The following is a 20,543-nucleotide window of genomic DNA, read 5'->3' on the forward strand; positions in this document are numbered from 1 at the left end:
TCACTTCTATTCTTAATTGTTTTCTCCACTGTAGCCTAAAAACATAACTTTCTCCTAACAAATTTATCACTGTAGTATCATTACTTCAATATCCCACCCCTTGAAAAAGCAGAATACTGCACTGAACAGACTTTTGATTCGAACCAATATGAGGCATTTATATTCCCATGAAAAATGAAAGACTTTTCTGAAGCGACTATTTCATTTGTACTGATAACTGTAAGGAAGTCTCAATTCATTGTAGAGAATATTGCTTGAAAATATGAAGATAAGGCCTGTTTAATGTATTAAGAACCAACTACGTGCCAAGCACTGTGATGACAGGTGCTGTACATAGCAATGAATAAAATATTCTGGTTCTGTGTGTAACATCTCTTTACTAAAGGATTCCAACCCACATGTGAGTTTCCACTCTCAATTTCAGCAGCTAAAGTCAGTGTGAAAACTCACTTTATGTGAAATATAGACACTGGGTCTCTCAGGTTTAAAAAAGGATAAATTGGAAAAACCTGTATAATAGCACCAACTACTCCTCTAGGCCTCAACTGCACATGTTGCATAACTGTGCAACTTCTTAAAATTGTAAAAATTACATAGTTCTACTCTCTCACTCCAAAGCTGACTTCTAGCCCAGCACAAGACATAACATAAGACTATGGCTGAGTCAGAGGATGATGGCAGATCAAAGGAGGAGAGGATACAGATGGAAAGAGCAGAAGGAGAACATATTAGATTCCCTAAGTAGAATGGAACTGAATCCTGTCAAGAAAGCCACAGAGTAACATTGCCATTGGATTTAGCCAGTACCAAATTTTAGATATGACTGAGAGAAGCATATAGAATTCCCTAAAAGCTCCACAGCTGGAAAATAGGAGTTAAGAAGCTTAATAAATTATGAGGAAAATGGATTTGGGTTTGAGGAGCCAAGAATGGGAATGAACATTAAATCTCTTACAACCACTAAAAAATATAGCACAGCAAATAAGAACTTATCAAAGCAATATTACTATCTTAAAATAGTATTAACAAGTACAGTAATAGGATTCTTTGCTTTTAATATGTCACACCGGGTCAATCTAAACCATACGGCATAAAATTTCATTTGACAGGGCACCAATGGAACTGAAGGAAGTGGACATATTTCCTTGCTGTGATTCAGTATCAGGTGGGTTAGATTAAATGATAAAATATTTAGGAAAGGAAATGGAAGAGAAATTTGAAACAGGCAAGTTATTTCATACATATGAAATATTTTATGAAGTCATTTCTATATCTAGCTTCACAGAATTGATGGGCCCGGTTAAGAATATTCCCCAATAATGAGGATCCTGGTCCTAGCTTTGTCCTTTGTAACTGCATGCCTTCGAGCACCCTCTGTAAGACTCCCCTGACCCACATCTGCACTCATTTCCCTCCTCCTGAAACCACAGTTTATCACTTTTCATCCTTCCCTTGGGTCACTGCCAAAACATCTATATTCTCTGCAATCCACTTGATTTCCATTTCTACTCCTAACTCCAGTTTCTTCTTTTTCCATTATCCCCAAAAGAAAGGACTCTTAATTCATGAGAAAGCAAGAAGAAAATCTCCAAGTGATCAAAAGGTAAACCAAAAAAAAAAAAAAAAAAAATCACGTATGCTGAATTTTGCATGAGGGGTTTGGAAGTAACCTACTGTGATGTATACTCTTGGGAAAAGAAAAGACATACTTGCAACATGTTTTTGAACAAATTTTGTTTTGATCTAGTTCTAATTTCAGCCTCACTTGATTTTTCTTGAAACACAACAGAACTACACTGCCAAAATGACAACTCATAATGTAACCTCTTAAAAATTAAAAGTACAACTTACCCCATTATCCAAAACAGAGAGCTGATCCCGCGCTGCAACACCTCCAATTATCAGAAGCTCCCTGAAATAAATACCATAATGATAACATAGAAAAAGATTAAAGCTTCCTTTATCATTTGATTTATTCTATCCATTTCTCTTAAGTGGAAATGAAGGTTGAGTTAGGTGAGAAAGAATCTACAACAAAAGGCTGCAGAAGGGTGGAAAGCGAGCACTTCATTTCCAGCAGCCACATAAATGCTAGAGCAGGCCGATGTGCCAAGGAGCATGTGAAAGCTCAGAACCCAGAGGATGCCAGTTCCCGTTTGTCTCCATGTCCTCCTGTACTAGGTTAATTGCTGGGGCTCCAAAATCTGCTTTCAATCTATACCTTCTTGGACAGCTGTGGTTATATGTGTATAAAATATCTCTGAAAGAATATATAAATACCAATTTTTAAAACTTGCCTCCAGGTAGGATAACTAAAAACTGGGGTGAAAGACTTATTTTTCACAGGATATTCTTTTGTACTGTTTGAATTTTTCTCATTCCTTATAATTTTTTTTAACGTTTAGGTTAAGAAAGATCACCTTATGTCAAGGCCATTCTGGGGGGGGGGGGAAGAACAGTCTTTTCACCAGTGGCGCTGGAACAAATGGATACGCACATGCGAAAGACTGAAGTCAAACCTCTTCTTTACACTACACAGAAAAATTAACTCAAAATGAATTAAGGTGCAATTATAAGACATAAACCTATAAAACTCTTAGAAGAAAACATAGGGGAAATTTTCATGACTTTGTGTTAGGCAAAGTCTCATCACATACAACACCAAAAACAAAAGCAACAAATGAAAAAAAAATTGGATTTCATCAATATTAAAAACTTTTGTACTTCAAAGACACTATCAAGAGAGTGAAAATATTTGCAAATCCTGTATCTAATAAATAATATTACATGGGTATCAGAATACATAAAGAACTCTCACAACTCAACAAAAAGACAACCCAATTGAAAAATGGGCAAAGAATGTGGACATTACAAATGGCCAATAAGCATAAGAAAAGATGTTCAACATCATTAACTATTAGGGAAATGCAAATCAAAACCATAAAAAGATACTAATTCACACCCATTAGGATGGCTACAGTCAAAATGAGAGATAAGTGTTGATGAGGATTTGGAGAAACTGGAACCCCCACATAAAACTAGTAGGAATGTAATATGGTGTTGTCACTTTAGAACACAGTTGGGCGGTTCCTGAAAACATTGAACATGAAGCTACTATATGAGCCAGCAATTCCACTACTAGGTATATATCCAGAAGAAATGAAAATGATGTCCACACAAAAACTTGCACACTAATGTTCACAACACAGTAGCCAAAAAGTGGTAACAACCCAAATGTCCATCAACTAATGGATGCATAAGCAAAAACATGGTGCATGCATATAAATGGGATACTTTTTGGCAATAAAAAAGAACTAAGCACAGATCCACACTGAACCCTGACAACATCATGCTAAGTGAGAGAGGCCAGTCACAAAAAAGCATGTACCACCCAATCCCATTTATGTAAAATGTCCAAAATAGGCAAATCTACAGACAGAAAATATATTGGTGGCTGCCTTGACATGGAGAGGTCAAGAGGAAACCAAATGGCTGTTAACAGGTACAGTGTTTCCTTTGAGGGTGAGGAAAAAGTTTAAAAATTGGTTTTGTTGATAGCTGTACAACTCTGTGAATATAATAAAAACTAAAAGCAACCTGAACACTTTAAAGAGTGGATTGTATGGTATGTGAATTAGACCTCACTAAAGCTATTTACCAAAAGATTGTTATAAAGCAGGCAAAATTATTTCCTGATACAGCCAGATAACTTTCAATCAGAAATATCTACCATGTATCTTCCTTTATTAATTTTATTCTTAATGATCAATCTTTTAAAAAATCCTAGAACACACTAAGAAAGTAGATGACTTTAACACTGAGTCTTATAACACTACGACTGATTAAGAATTGGCTTTATGGTTTCCTATCTTCATCTTGAACAACTTAGATAGGAGAAATACACAACACAAAGTGCTTTCTCGCCTATGAATGTCCATTATCTTGGCATATTCCCTAACCACCTACCACTCTAGAGCCATTACATTTCCTAAATCTGGTAATACTAGATGCCAGATTATCTAGGTAAGAATCACCTGGAAGAGTTGCCATTCTTAAGAAAACAAAAAATTCTACTTCCTATTCCCTGGAAATTCTGATTCAGTATATCCAAGAGAAGAACAATAAATAATTTATATCTTTAAATAAGGTCCCTAAGTTCCCAGGTTTGGAAACTATGGTCCTTAAATCTATCATTTCTTCTGCCACAATAATCTTATCCACTTTCCTCATCAGATATATTTATCCCTATGAATTTAGCAGAAGATACACACACCCCAATCTATGCTTGTGTGCAAAGCACTGTAGGCTTGAGGAATTTAAAAGAACAGCCCTTGACTTAAGGATTGTAAAACTTAAGGATTGAGCAAAGCTATGCATATTTAAAACAAGGAACACTAACATGTGACAGTGTATAAGGATTAAGGTGAGGCACACACAGTCAGTGGTATCCAAGGAGGGAGAAAGGACTGGGCCGGTACAGCCACGTTAGCTTCACAGACTAGGACTTGAGCTGGGTTTTCAAGGAAGGCTCATTTGTACAGAATACCAAAATGAGTAAACCACAGTTTTACCTTCTTAACAAATAAATTGATTTTATTATTCATCTTCCCTTCCAGTCCCTGTCCATAAGCATGTTAATCTTTACACATAATTATAGCATAACAATCCATTCATATTAGCATCTTACATTCTTCAAAAAAACACTCTCTTATGAAGAATTCCAAGTCCCTTACACGAGCAGATGCCCTGATTGTGTCCTCCAACAGTGACTTTCCCTATCATATCCCCAAGGCATTTTATCCCATTTATTCCATTGTTTCTCTCCCTTTCACACAATCCCCACACTCCCACACTTAATTCTGTGAAAGCAAAGACTTTCTCATTGTTATGGCCCTGATCCTGAGCCTAAGACTTCACACATAGTAGGTATTCAAATAGTTCCCAAATGAGTGACATGCATCAATCCTCAAAACAAAATTAAGAATTATTTTACTTGAAAAATTGCATCAAGTATAATTTATCCCTGAGTAAGTTTAACTTGTAAGAAAGATCAGTATTAAAAAGATGGTCCTGCGTGATGTCAACGATTCCAAGTTTCTGAAGTGGTGATGCTGGTACAATTGACTATGCCAAAAACCACTGACTTGTACACTTTAAATGGTGACTTTATGGTGTGAGAATTATGCTTCAATAAAAAACATAATTAACAAAAACCAAGTGACAAATCAACCCACAGAGTAGTTTATAAAGTATGGCTTTCCCCAAAACAAAAGGGATTGCTAGTGAGCAAGGAGCTCCACAAGATCACCTAACTTACGGTCTCCCCTCAAAGGTACCCAGAGCCCTCTAACTAGGTAGTGACCAGTGAAAGGCCAAATGGAAAGTCCTCATCCCTGTGAGACAGGCTAGACTCAGCTTCCCCAAAGTTTACCAACATGCTAGAAACAGTGATATATTTTCTACACAAATAAAGTGATGGATCTAAACTGAATGAAATGTTCCCTTTAAAAAATTAATTTTGGGGTGCCTGGGTGGTACAGTCAGTTAAGCCTCCAACTCTTGGTTTTGGCTCAGGTCGTGACCTCAGGGTCATGGGATTAAGCCCCACTTCAGGCTCTGTGCTCAGGGAGGAGTCTGCTTAAGAGTCTCTCTCCTCTCTCCCTCTGCCCCTCCACACCCCCCACCCCCACACACGTGCACACGCTCTAAAATAAATCTTTAAAAAATACAAAATAAAAAAATTAATTCTTACTGATACTGTTTTGTAAACCATGACATTTCATGGAAAAGAAAAATCTCAATTTACTTACTTTTGAACAAACTTATCAAACAAGAGTTTTAGGGGTGCCTGGGTGGCATCCACCTCGTGATTTCAGCTCAGGTCATGATCTCAGGGTTGTGATATCTAGTCTCCGTCTGGCTCTGAGCTGGGAGTAAAGCCTGCTTAAGATTCTCACTGCCCCTCCCCACCTCACCTCCCCATCCCAGCGTGGGAGTCGCTCTCCCTCAAGAAAAGAAAAAAAAGAGAAACAAAATAAACATTTAAAAAACTTAACAGGAGTTTTATATAAAAACTAAATGCTACTATGTATCAAAGTTAAATAGGTACACACTCACACCTGTGCATATGTATGCATACTGAATTTCTACCTCATTTTTTTTCTTATTCTTCTTCCAAACACCTCAAACCTAAAAAAAAAAAGGCATTCGAGCACAAAAGGAAGCTTTACCTTAATTTAGGATTATCAATGTATTTCTTAAACTGCTTGACGTTATTCAAAGTTTGTTCAGCTAACTCCCGGGAGGGCTCGACGATGAGAGCTTTTGGAGCATTGGGGAGAAACTTCGTTTGTGCCACTTGTGCATTACCTTAAGAAAATAAAAACCAATGGACCATGTTCAAATCACCCCTCTATGCCTTCGGTTGTAAAGCATGAACGCAAATATTCCAATACCAAAATTTTCAATAACAACTGTCAAAAAGTATAGATGTTCATAAAACAAAATAAAGCTAAGATTCCTAAAATGAACTACAGCTTCCTTAAATTTACTTGCAATGATTGCAATAGATTATACGTCTTGTGATAAAGTAAACAAGCTATGAAATGTATTTACTTTAAGTAACTAAAATTGATTAGCCAACACAATGGTAGAGTATGAGCTTTGGAGTCCGACTGCTTGGGTTTAAATTCAGTTCTACCACTTACTTGCTGTGTGACCTTGGGCAAGTTACGTCAAGTCCCTATTCCTCGAGGTCTTTGTCTGTAAAATGGGAAGAGTACTACCTTATAGGGTTGTGAAGATTAAATAATCTATGTAAAGAACTTAACACAGTGCCATGACATTTAATAAGCACAATTTTATAAATACTAGATATCATCATCATGATCAAGTTCCCCAAAACGTCTAAACTGAAACCAAATACTCAAGAGTTTATGAATTAGGTTTTGAAACTGAATTTTACTGACATGTTAAGTAAAGATGTGTGACTAAACCAGCACAGGGAGCATGTGTAACTCACTCACTATGAGAAGCCTCCTTACTGGAGTTTTCGCCAGTACCCCATTCTTGCAATTCTTACCCACTCAGGAGCAATACCTGTGTGCTGTGATTTAACAACATAACTATCCGATGCCTTGGAAAGAGCAACAAAACCATCTTTTGGTGGAAACTTAAATTCTTCTTCACCAAAGTTAAATTTTAGTTCGGCATTCTAGCATGGAATAAAGGGAGAAAATGAAAATTCTTAACCTAACAGCAAACTAACCAGTACAAAATAAAGCGTATCAAAGTAGCTTATAATCATAGCATCATTTTTCTGATTACCTTTAAAACACAAGCAGGAAAGAGGGCTTGGTTCTTCATATGTGGTGGTATTTCAAATGCCAGACCAAGGTCTTTTCCTAAAAAAAAAAAAAAAAAAAAGAGAAAGAGATTGAGGAAAGTGAAATGATCAGAAAAGAACATCCACATGTTCACATCATCAAATCTACCAACCTACCCGCATTCATGCTTTCCCATCCTATTCCCACGGATAAATTGGATTGCCTAATGTCAAACTCTTCACTTTTTTACTTTACTCCTACAAGTGCCCCTTCACCCACTCTACATTTTCAATCATTCCCTTCATACCGATCACTTCCATTAGACACAACAAGATAGTCCATGGCATACAAGCATACTATAACATTAAAACACAGACAACCTCCTTGAATCCACATCTTCCTCTATTTACCTTCTATTTTTCTTCTCTCGTTTGTAGTAAAACTCCCTGATTTCCATTTTCACTGTGTCATTTCATTTCATCCCATTCTCTATTGAAGTGATTCCCAATCAGGCTCCCCTCAATTCACCCGTCACACTCACCAAACAGAGATCATCAGTGATATCCACTTGCCAAACCCAGTAGTTAATCTTCATCTTTCTTTCTAGGCTACACCCATCAGCAGCACTGGATACAATCTGATTCTTCCCTTCTTCAAATACTTTCTTCAGCTGTACTACAGGACCTCAATCTCTCTTGGTTCTCCTCCTCCTCCACCTCTGCTAAGATTCTCCACAATCTGCTGACTTCTAACCAAAAGAACACCCCAGGACTCAGATCTCTCCTATTCCTTATTTACTCTCATTCCCTAGGTGATCTCATTCAGTCCTCTGGCTTTAATTATCATCTATAAGCCAATGTCTCCCAAAGCTGTATCTCCAACCCTGACCTCCTGACTTACGTATTTAACCACTTACTTGACTTCACCACTTAGATGTGTAATAAATATCTCAAATTTAATATGCCCCAAATAGAACCCCCAGCATCCCACTGGCTCCCTATCTATTGCTCCCATGCCTGCCACTCTGTTTTTAACACAGAAGCCATGATATACGGTGAACGTGAAGAGAGAAGATACCAATTCTCTACTCAAAACCCTAATGGCTTCCAATCTCACTCAGAAAGTTTGTATATGGCCTGGCCTCACTACCCCAACTGACCTAACATCCTACCATCCCGCTCCATGCTTAGTGTGTTCCAGACCCACTGGCCTCCTCAATGTCACTCAAATACCTCAAGCACGCTTTTGTCTCAAGGCCTTTGCATTTACTGTTCCCTCTGCTTGAAATACTCTTTGAAGATTTCTGTACGGCCCACCCCACCCAACTCATTCAGATTGCTACTCAAATGGCACCTTATCAGAGAAGGCTTCTCTGACCACCCGGTCTAAAGTAGCTTACCCCTAGACGGTTATCACCCTCCAGTCCCTTACCCTGATTACACTCCTTTCAGTGTACTTGTTCCAACCTAACATATTATGCATCTGTCTGTCTCTCCCCACCAGTAGGTAAGCCACAAGATGAAACATGTTTGTCTACTCCATCTTCTGCTCTATCTCCAGCACCTACCAGTGTGCCTGGCACAGAGTAAATGCTCAATAAGTACTGGTTCAAAAGAAGGGCAGGGAGGGAGGGAGGACTGAAGAAGAGGGTAAGGGAATTATAAATCACAAATACTGGGTATCTATCTTCTCTAAAAAGACAATCCATTGAGGAGTGCCTGGGTGGCTCAGTCGGTTAAGCAGCTGCCTTCAGCTCAGGTCATGATCCCAGGGCCCTGGGATCAAGCCCCACATTGGGCTCCTTGCTCCACAGGGAGCCTGCTTCTCCTTCTCTCTTTGCCTGCCTGCCTGCCGCTCCCCCTGCTTGTGCTCTCTCTCTCACTCTCTCTCTCTGTGTCAAATAAAAAAAAATAAAAAAAAAAAGACAATCCATTGAAAGCTTACCATTTTTGGAGAATTTGAGATGCCCTTTATCTATATCAAGGTAACATCCAATGGTATCATGCATAGTGAATTCCTAGAAAAGTAGAAAGTGAAATGCTGTTTATAGAAAAAAAAATTGTAAATTAAAGCTAAAAGTTCACCTACAGCTACATCAAAAGTAGTCAGTGCTTCAAAATAATTCCTTGAAGCCCTAATGGAGGTGTTAAAAATCCCTACTGGGGCGCCTGGGTGGCTCAATCAGTGCAGCACACAACTCCTGATCTCAGGGTTCCGAGTTCAAGTCCCACGTTGGGTGTAAAGATTACTTAAAAGTAAAATCTTTAAAAACAAAACAAACAAACAAAATGCCTATTACAGCAAATCATATATCATAGTAGAGGCATCTTGACAGGCTTTTTAGAGTCAACATGATATTCAGGCTCATCCACATTACTATAGATTTAGACTTGACAGAAAACCACATTTAGATTCACCACGACTAAAAATAAGAGAAGAACATATGCATTCAAGTCAAAGCCAAAAATCAAAATGGGTGAAAACAGAGACAAAGTAATATATTTTAGAGAGGCTAATAAATGGCATAAGAGAAAAATATTTATCTCATTTTGTAACATTTCTTTGCTGAAATCCAAATCTGAACTTTCTGTTGAAAATATTCAGAAAATCCACTTGAATTTCAGAGTCCCTTTTATACCCCTAGACATGTCACAAGAGACCAAATTAAGTACACAAGAAAACTTACTAATGCTACGATTAGGTCGATAATGCAACTTACCTCTCCATAATTATCAAATTGTTTATTATGGGATTTCTTTCCTGTTCCACCAAAGCCAAATCCGAACTTGTCAGTACCTAAATTTTAAAATGTATTTATGTGGTTAAGAGTAAATATAAAACTAAATCTATAAATCTACAAAAACTTGAAGCATCTATGCAATATCGTGTGGTACATACTGATGCATACTAACTGTACTCTGACTTCACTCATATTCTTAACCTTCTTCCTCCTGTTTTACACTGTAATAATATGTACTTTTTTAGTACTTCAAATCTTTTTGGAACACAGTGAGGTATAAATAGATTTATTATTTCCAAGTCTTGAAAACATAAACTTTGTGTGGTTAAGCTTATGATTTTGCTCCCCGCTATAATAAAATGTCAACAACCCACAAATATAAACCAGTAAATTCAATTTATTTTAGAAATGCTTACCTAGGTCTAAGGAAGCCTGCATGGAAGACCACCCAACTCTGCATAATCCTTGGTCATGACAGGATACTTCATAGTAGTGCTTCCCTATAAGGGCAAAATACTTTGAGATTTATACACACCTATGAATCATTTACCATGTAGCCACTTTCCCATTGTTTCTGAATTACAATTTGTATGTTCCAAATGAAGAACTATTGATCTTTCTATAACATTAGAAATCTTTTCAGATCCTTGATTTAAAGCTACTTAAAGTTGATACAGGTCAAAATGCTATTTAAATACCTTTCGTTAATCCTTTAGTAGCTCTGCATCCATGCCACTCCTTCACTTCTCTGCTTTGACAACAAAGACCATCAGACCCAATTGCTGGATTTGAGAAAAACACAAAAAACCATGTCAGTACAGATTATATCAAATTAAGCATCCTGAAACAAATATCATTCAGTCACCAATAAAATAATTGCTTCACTTGACTTGTTGCAACGTTCCAAACACCGAGACTTACTGATTTCTGAGTAATAAGATCTTCCCCACAAGTAATCGCCCTTATTAATCCCTTGGGGGGCCCTGGCCATGTGGCGGACTAGTTCCTATACTGTTATCTGTTAACTAGGACAAGATTTTACTGCATCAAGTCTGGAAAGTAATCAACACAGCACCTAATCTCACTCCCACTGACAGTGTAGCTGTATCACCAACACAAATGTGTTTAGACAACCATTCTCTAGAGTCTTTTAAAGAAATGGATCCTCAGAGGGGATGCAGCACTCACTCATCAATACCTGTTGCTCTGATTTTATGCTTAAATTAGAGCTTAAGCAAATACTACACTAAAAGGAAAACAGGAAGTATCTCTGGCTTGTCTCTGGCTTGTTCCTCAATCCATGGATCCAGATCCATTAAGAGAAAGCAGGAAAAAGCACAAATAAACAAACCTGTCATTGTTATTTGCTAATATTAGGACCCTAAAAAATCATGTTCTATATTCTACCTCATGGTCAGTCACAGTGCTTATTAGAGCTTACTGACTCTAAGGAAAGCTTATGGCTTTTGTCTGTACTGGAAAGAAACTATAACTTCTGTCCTGGTTCAGGCTTGCAACCCATATTCAGCACCTGAATGTAAAACAAACTTTCAAGAAAAGCATCTCATCACACATCACCAGAAATTAATTTATTCAAAGTATAAATTCTTACTCATATGGGTACTACATTCTGTAAAACTTTGAACTTTTTTTTTTTTTGAAGATTTTATTTATTTATTTGACAGAGAGAGACACAGTGAGAGAGGGAATACAAGGAGGGAGAGTTGGGGAGGGAGACAACAGGCTTCCCGCCGAGCAGGGAGCCCGATGCGGGGCCTGATCCCAGGACCCTGGGACCACGACCTGAGCCAAAGGCAGACACTTAACGACTGAGCCACCCAGGTGCCCCAAAACTTTGAACTTTTATTAAAAGGTTCTCCAAGCAATGGCAAATCCTTAAAATTCTTATATTTAAAATTCTTTATGCACGTATACAGACATAAACTTTATATAAATCAGAGATCATATAGTGGAGAGCAGCAATTTGGATGTTTTTGGCTCTTTGGGGCATGATTCCTCATGCCCACTCTCAATTTCTTTGCATCCTGCTTTTCTTACTCACCAACACCTGGTGAAAATTTCTCCAAGTCAACACTAGTTCTGATTCATTCTCTGTAATGGCTACACGGTAGTCCTCAGATACACCCTAATCTGTGTTAACCAATCTCTTAGCAATAACATGCATTTTGTTGTCAGTTTTTACCATTACAAATAATGCTGTATCAAACAGCTTTGTATGTATATCCTTATATACTGACACATTTATTCTAATGGGCTAGACCTTCCAGAAATAAATACATATTTTTATTTTAATCGGTAATGCTAAACTGCCTTCCAGAAAGGCAATAATTTGTTAGGTTGGTTATCACTCTATTCAATTCTTACCAATAAATGGGTATAAAAAAATATCTCACTGTAACTTTAATTCCCTTTCCCTACTATCTATAAATGTTATTTTTGAATGTTTTGAATGTTATTTTTGGATTTGCTCTTCTGTGAACTGCCTATTCGTACCCTCTGCCCACTTTCATTATTGGTGATCTTTCTTACCAAAATAAGTAGCTTAATCTGCTATCTATGCAAGAACCACTCACCAGTTTATAAGTATTCTTTATATTTCATCAACATTGCAAGTGTTCTCTCTGTATTTTTTTTTCGGTTGACTTTTTTCTGTGGTATCTTTCCCACGTATTTTTTTTAATTGTATACAAATAAACCTCTTATCTTTTACAATTCCCAAGTTTCCTCTTTGGGTTAGGAAAACTCCCCCACCTCAAAACTGTATATGTAGTTTTCTATATTTAAATTATATACATATGGGCACCTGGGTGGCTCAGTCAGTTAAGCATCTGCCTTCAGCTCAGGTCATGATCCCAGGGTCCTGGGATCGAGCCCCATGTTGGCTCCCTGCTCAGCAGTGAGTCTGCTTCTCCTTCTCCTTCATCCCTCCCCCTGCTTGTGCTCTCTCACGCTCTCTCTCTTTAATAAATAAAATCTTTAAAAAAAATAAAAATTATACATATATGTATATTTAAATCCTAAGTACATGTAGAATTTTTTCTAATTATAAGTTAATTTTACATTGCTCCAGATGGAGCATCAATTATGCCAGCGCCCTTACTGAATAAATCATCCTTTTTCCCACTGAAATGTTGTTTTCTGCAATATTAACTTATCATATATACTGGGGCATATTTCCATTATATTCCAATGACTTACTTGACTATTCCTATGTCACTACTAAACTACTTAAACGTAGTGACTATATTCTAGTATCTGGTAAATTAAATCTTCATTTACTATTCTTTTTCATAATTTTCTTGGTATTCTCAGGTATTATTAAAAAAACAAATTTCTTACAAATAAGCTGCTAAAATGTATCCACTTACCAAAAGCAGATCCTCTATCATATGGGTTCATTTGCCATTTGTTGAGCACTAAAATTAAAATAAGTCACACACAATCATACGAAATTAAAAACATCCTCTAAAAAATATATTTTATATTTTATATGATACCTTAATACCTCTAGATTTAATACGATTTTACAAATTATTTGGAATATACGAGTAAACGTTTTGCTCTTTTTATTAAAGGCAAAATTGAAAGTGAAAGGCAATAATCACTGCCTTATGGGCTAAAGCCTTTTCTCCTCACTTGCTTCACTGCACTTGGTAAGAGATGGAGCTGATCTCTGTCGTAACTATGAAGGCACTGATAAAATGAAGCCTTGGTAACTAAACACGTTGAAATAAATGACCAACATATCAGGATCTAGTTAATCATCATTTTTAAAAGAAAAGCAAGTCCTTTAAATAAGTCAATATCACATTCAAAAGTCACAATTTTTTTCCCTCCTCACTTGCATAGAACCAGCATTTTCCTTTTTTAAAACATCTTAATAGTCTACGGATAACCAAAGAATTGTAATAGCTAAAGAACTCTGTATGTTTTCAGGCCTAATTTCCTGCCCAAGGTAGAAATCTTTTCTAGATTACTTGTGGTCAAATGATATCTACCATCTGCTTAAACACTCTGATGGAGAAGTAACTTACTCTTGAGGTTCTCTCTCTCATTGTGGGCTCCATCTAATTACTAGTAAGTACTTAAACAGAAATCTTCATTAGATCATTTCTAATTAGTCCTGGTCCTTTCTAGAACAGTTATTTTCTCTCCAGATCCCTTCAATGATTTTACAATTATGTCATCTCTTTTGTGCTTGTTTCTTAAACTACTACCATTCTGGTTATCCTCCTCTGGAAATATTCTCTTTTATTACCATCTCTCATAAGTGATGGTTTATAGTTGTTACAAGTTCTAAAACTATTTTTGAATAGGCCAATAGTCTAAAGAGTTCATATCCATTATCTCACAATTTATTTACAAATGAGTTCATTCTATGAACTATGCAACATTGTTACTTTCAAATTACTGAGAAGAAAAATGTTGATATGCCAAGTTCATTCCACTTAAGCTTGCTACTTTGTCACAATCCCATTTCGTATCATGAAACAAATGTGACTTAAAATACAGAACAAATTTTGTCAAAATATAACAAAACCATAGATTACTCAAGGTAGAATGGGATTCAGAACCATTTAATGAAAGCAACACAATTTACAGATGAGGAAATTGATGTTAAGATTATCCATGGCATAGACAGGACTGAAAATCCTAGTAAAGGATCAATCTCCATGTAAATAGGACGAAACATAATGCACTTTAAAATTTACACTTTACATTTTAACTTCCTGGACTCCTTTCTTATCTTAAAGGAAAAACAATGCATGCCTCCTTTCCCTGTGGAAGGCAGTATTTCCCACCATCATGGACTTTAATTCCATCAATTTTTCATAAAATCCTTAATACTTTTGTAAAACATTGTAACAATTTATCTTTAATACTAAACGTAAAAGGTATTAAGAAAAACATTAAAATAACTAAATATAATTTCCAAAATGCCAGTGTTTTCTCAAAGAAAGCACTATTAGTATTTTAGGAGGGACAATATTTCACTGTTTATGCTGTAAATGGCATTTAGCATCCCTGATTTCCAGGGCACCCAATGCCAACAGCCCTATCCCCCAAGTATTAACAGTAAAAACACACACTCTCACCTCCCATCTGTCAATGCCAGGAAAGAGAATTACTATTTTTACACAAAAGGAAAATATTAATATGCAAAACTTACCTGAAGCACCAGTTTTAATTGTTGTTTTTCCCTTTTTGCCTTCCTGTTGGTCTTTCAGAGTTTCATAAACTATCTGGATAACTGGAATACTAAAAGCCTATCAAAGAAACAATAGTTCTCTACATGAGTATTCAGATATTAATGACAGTTCAACAGTCAGCGTTACAAAAGTTATACATGCACATTAAATAATTACATATTCCAGATTGCTACTCTAATTTCATTTGCCCAAACTCAAAATACCAGCAAGATAACAAGAGAGTTGATTAAATGAAGGAACCAGGAGGCAGTTGATAACCCAAAACCATAAACAATGGGGACCTTCAGAACAATCTCAAAGAGGAAAAATACTGTCCAGTCTGACAAACTGCTTCCCTGGTCCAGGCCAACAGGAGAGCCACCTCTATGTGCAGCCTCTTTATTACCAGAGCCACTGCATTAAAATTCAGAAATAAATATAAATACTAAAGATACTACAACTCTTTATCCAAGATCAGTTTAAAACTGTACTAGTCTTAAATCTATGCTCCTGCACATCTTATTTCAGAATTAGCTGGCAACTAAAATACCATTCTCAGTGGCAAGCAATCAATTCCTTACATTTTGGAAAAGGTTGTTTTATTAACTATTCAAAGTAAAAACTACTGCTCAAACTTGCTTTGAAAATCAACTCTTACAAAGTAAGTCAATTTAAGTTTATTACTTACACCAGTTTTTCCACTTCCTGTTTCCGCAGCCTAAGTGGGAAAAAAATAGTTGAGTTTACAATTTAGGTTGTCAATTAAAAAAGTCAAATTAACATGACAGCATGGAGAAATCTTTAAGACTTGACTGGCTACTGTAATTTTCACAGTGCCTCTAGATTCCTCAGGTTTCTTCAGTCAACTGTGACTACTGCCAATCTTGTCACTTCTCCCCCATCCCTCAAGAATCTGCTTTCCCCTTTCCTTTCCCATTGCTACCATTCAAATCCAAGCCCTCATCGTTCTAACCTAGATTACTACAGAAGTATCCCAGCAGTATCTAATCTCTGAGCTATACTACAAACTGCTACCAAATCAGTCTTCATAAATACACAGTTCTAACGACATAACACATCCCCAGTTAAAAATTTCCAGTGATCCCAGGATACCTGAGGCGGCTCAGTCGGTTAAGTGTCCAACTCCTTGTTTTGGCTCAGGTCATGATCTCAGGGTTGTGGGATGGACCGCTACATCGGACTCCAGTCTTGGGGGAGTCTGCTTAAGATTCTCTCTCCCTTTCCCTCTGCTCCTCCCCCAACCCCGGCTCGTGCAGGCATTCTCTCTCTCTAAACAAATTTTTTTTTAAATTTCCCATGATTCCGCCCTGCCAACAAATACCAATTCTTTAACATGACACTTGAGAAAGAGCCCAAATAATCTGACCCACTATATACTTCCCATCTTATCTCAAGTTATACACCTCCCCCCCACACACACATACATTTTATGCTACCATCTAATTGAATTATTCTGGGATCATATCCTGCATTCTCCTACTCACTGTTGTTGTTGATACATTCTCTACGTATAGAGCATTCCTCTTTCATCTTTCCTTTGTCCAAAATATACTTCCCCCAAGTAGAGCCCCTTGTATGACAGACATTTATCTGTGTACCTGTCTTACTATGCTACTGGATTTAAGCTTCTCAAGGGTAAAGACTGCATCTTATTCACCCTTGTGTTCCGCACAACTTCTCCCTCATTACTTTGAATACAGTATGTGTATCCTAAATGTTTGTGAATAAAAGTAATTTGGTGAAAATAACATTTCTAAGCCTATGGAGCTCTTCAAGTGGGTCACAAACAGCCCCAGAAATGTGTGTCCTCAGCTCTCAAATACCTCCCCAAATGTAAACATACCATAAGTACATCACCGCCTCCTAGGATCAGTGGGATAGATTCAGCCTGGATATCAGTTGGGAGACTAAAAGAATCATATTTTGAAGAATTTTAGTTAGTAAAAAGAGAAGTACCTATGCTAAATAAGTTATGTTAAACTATAAACCTAAAAGAAAACTTTATTTGGTAAACAGCACCGATCTTTTCCAGTTAAAAATAAATCAAAGTTTAAAAAGGAAGCTTTCTATAATTTAAGAGAATCTTAGGAAAAACTGAATTTTAGTTACTCAACTAGACTCAAAAATATTTTGTAAGTTCACTAGCCACTGTTTAAATTACTGAACATTGTTGTCACAGGTACATTTAAGCTTTGTGTACTTACAGCCAATCCATCTCTTCTACAGCTTGAGCAATCTCAGGCATAACACCCATCTCTGAAAATAAAAATTCACTTTAAAAAACTGAACATATTAAACTTAAATAATACTGCTTTTAAAATTACTGTTCAAAGAAAAGGGAAAAGGCTTTGGAGCATAGTTGTTTTTTAGTACCTCCAGACTATGGCACCATTAAAAGAGTATAGTTAACAGACTTGAGTTAAAATACAAACCCTCACTAGCAAAGCGACCTTAAGCGAGCTCTAGAGCTTACGAAGCTATAAACCTATTTTCTCCACACAAAATCACACTAATATGACCTGCCTTGTAGGGCTATAGGAAGATTATAGTTGGTAATATGTAATACATCTGACACATAGTTGTCACTTGATACACAGTAGTCAGCAGTGAGTGCTTCCTTGCTATGACTGGTGAAAAATCTGCCAGAGTTGGAGAGAGGTTTCTCAACCAACATCTTGGTTGTTTTATACAGAAATAATGTGGAAGTCATGTGCCTTGACTATTTGCGGACCATGTGATTAGCCTCAGCGATCTGAGAAAAGTGAACAGCCAAGTGGAGAGAGAGGCCCACACTTATTGGCAACCATAATCAAACTCTGGCTAACTAAAAAGGGAGGGGCCGAGTGAAAACTTGAGTAACTGGAAGTCACAGCTGAAGAACTACTGTTCTTAATTGTTCAGATATTTAAATAATTCACTTTGAAGCCAGTCCTAAATTAATAGATTTGGTTATTTCTGATTGTATTTTGTCATTTTTGTCATTTCTCAAATGAACTGCAGAGGGTAGTTACACATGTAGTTAGTTGGATTGTGTAGACCTCCTTTCCAAATAAGTAATTTTTAAGTCTGCATTTACAAAATGAAGCTTTTATTATTACTACAAAAATACATATTTCTATTAGAAAATTAACAACACTCAAACATTCCTAAGCCCCAGAGATAACCAATTTGGAAATTTTTTATTTCTTATAATTATTTGTGAAAAGGCACAAATCTACACATTGAATATATGCACCGGAAAAACAGCTTTTCTTTGCATGTGAGAAGAATCATACTAGCAATTAATATAATAGGTACAACACTAAAACTTTAGTACATAGTCAACTAGTTAATATGAATATTAACTATATGAGTAAGTATGAAAGTCGTTTTCAAAAAAAGTTCTCCTACCTCTAAATCTCCCCAGGAAAATCCACAGATCAAAAAACTAATCAAGATCTGAAGTTGTATATCCAAGCAGACCTTTCTAAGAATTGCTCCCGTTAGAGTCCAGCTATATTCTCTCTCTAAAATCTAAGTGTTTGAAAAAAGGGGAGTGATGGTCTTAAATATGCTGCAGTCTCTACTGCAAGCTCAAGTTGCCTCTGAAATGTGATACTGCACGCAGCAACCACAGACTGCTTTCAGCAAATTCTAGACGTTTTGTTCCATCCTAGTCATGTTCTCTGCATGTTTGCTTTGGAACCACGTTTTCTCTAAATAGAACACTTTACTATTTAAGAGAAAAACAGGAATATTCATGTTCTGTGATTCCATGTCTTTATTTCCTATCACAGACTCTAACATTCTTGAAATTTGTGCCTGACTCCCAAAGAAGCAAACCTATAAAATGACAATCTGGAATTGTTCTACGCATCTCAGGCTCTAAAATCTTGTTTTAGGAGAGCTGGGGAAAGAAAACCAGCTACCACTCTAAGTAGACGCCGCCTTGCCTCCATTTAGGAGATGCAACTAACACTAACCAGAAATCCTCTCTGGTGACTTAAAGATGTGGAATTCCTAACGTTCTTATAGGAGTAAACTGAAGGAAGTACAGTACTGTGTTATATCAGAAGTCATCTTTTTTTTTTAAGATTTTATTTATTTATTTGAGAGAGAATGAGATAGAGAGAGAGAGAGAGAGAGAGAGCATGAGAGGGGGGAGGGTCAGAGGGAGAAGCAGACTCCCTGCTGAGCAAGGAGCCCGATGCGGGACTCGATCCTGGGACTCCAGGATCATGACCTGAGCCGAAGGCAGTCGCTTAACCAACTGAGCCACCCAGGCGCCCCAGAAGTCATCTTAATAGGTTCAGAACATTAAACGATATTAGGCCTAACTCGATACATTTACGGTTACATAAATTCACCACCTTTAGTATGTATAACGTTTATGGAAGCTTCGTAAAATTATGGATGTAAAAAGGATGACAAAGAAGAGGGAAAAATCACAACTCTGGGGTTAAATATGCCACCTCGAATTACTGTTTGGAATAAAGGAGGGGATCATACAGCAAATAAAGAACAGATGAGCTTTCAAAACGTATGCTGCGCCAGTGTGTATGCGGACGATCGTGCTTCAATATTTAACGTTAATGCCGCTATCACAGCGTTTAACAACAAATAAATAGTAGACGTGTGCCTGGGGCTTTTCGTTCCAGAAAGGCTTGGAAAGACTGACAGAGGCAGGACGGTCACGTCCGGCTGAGCCCTGCCCACGCGCCGCCGCCCGTCGGCCGGGCCGAGCCCCAAGCGCGCGCAGAAAAGGGGTTCCCGAGCACCACTGCCACGTCAAACGGGCAGGAGGCCTAGCGCTCCGCCGCCGCGAGTCCCCGGGAGGGTGGGCGGGCCGACCGGCCCGAGGCCGGGCAGGAAGACGAGGGGGAGCAGGGGGACGCCCGGCCAACCCCTAGAGAGAAAGGCACTCGCCAACACCGAGGCGCACCGGCCCAGCCCCCGCGAGGGGTCTCCCCGCAGTTCCGAGACCGCTGCGGACAGCTCCCTCCCGGGCCGCGCCGCACCTGTCCGCCCCCGTCCCATGGCTCCCCGCCGGCTGCCCCAGCGCCGGGGCACGGATGGAGCCGCCCGCAGCCCCCGCCCCGCTCCAAAGACGCACCAGAAAAGGCCGCCATCTTCGCCCGGTCGTGCGCGGCTCGGCTCGCTCGCTCGCTCGCTCTCCCTCCCTCCGCACGGACACGCTTCGCAGTGGCAGCGCGGGCTTCCGGCCCTCGGTCTGCGGCTTTCCGAGTCCGGACAGGACCCCAGCCCGAG

At 38.0% G+C, this 20,543-nt stretch overlaps 1 protein-coding gene across 1 annotated transcript in view; it reads right to left on the reverse strand.

The window, feature by feature from the left end:
* The window catches only part of DDX1 (DEAD-box helicase 1), a 34,751-nt gene extending 14,208 nt beyond the window's left edge, over positions 1–20,543 (reverse strand). The window contains exons 1-14 of the mRNA XM_081797174.1: positions 20,389–20,543; positions 17,501–17,552; positions 17,140–17,203; positions 15,964–15,993; positions 15,257–15,353; positions 13,455–13,502; positions 10,764–10,847; positions 10,482–10,565; positions 10,045–10,121; positions 9,270–9,342; positions 7,327–7,403; positions 7,099–7,213; positions 6,231–6,369; positions 1,852–1,912 (exon numbers count right to left, since the gene is read on the reverse strand). Coding sequence (XP_081653300.1) covers positions 1,852–1,912; positions 6,231–6,369; positions 7,099–7,213; positions 7,327–7,403; positions 9,270–9,342; positions 10,045–10,121; positions 10,482–10,565; positions 10,764–10,847; positions 13,455–13,502; positions 15,257–15,353; positions 15,964–15,993; positions 17,140–17,203; positions 17,501–17,552; positions 20,389–20,404 — 1,017 coding nt within the window. The 5' untranslated portion in view covers positions 20,405–20,543. The remainder of the gene's footprint in view (positions 1–1,851; positions 1,913–6,230; positions 6,370–7,098; positions 7,214–7,326; positions 7,404–9,269; positions 9,343–10,044; positions 10,122–10,481; positions 10,566–10,763; positions 10,848–13,454; positions 13,503–15,256; positions 15,354–15,963; positions 15,994–17,139; positions 17,204–17,500; positions 17,553–20,388) is intronic.

This window comes from Leptonychotes weddellii, chromosome 10 (genome assembly GCF_054177405.1).
Source record: "Leptonychotes weddellii isolate Sample4059 chromosome 10, ASM5417740v2, whole genome shotgun sequence".
NCBI lineage: Eukaryota > Metazoa > Chordata > Mammalia > Carnivora > Phocidae > Leptonychotes > Leptonychotes weddellii.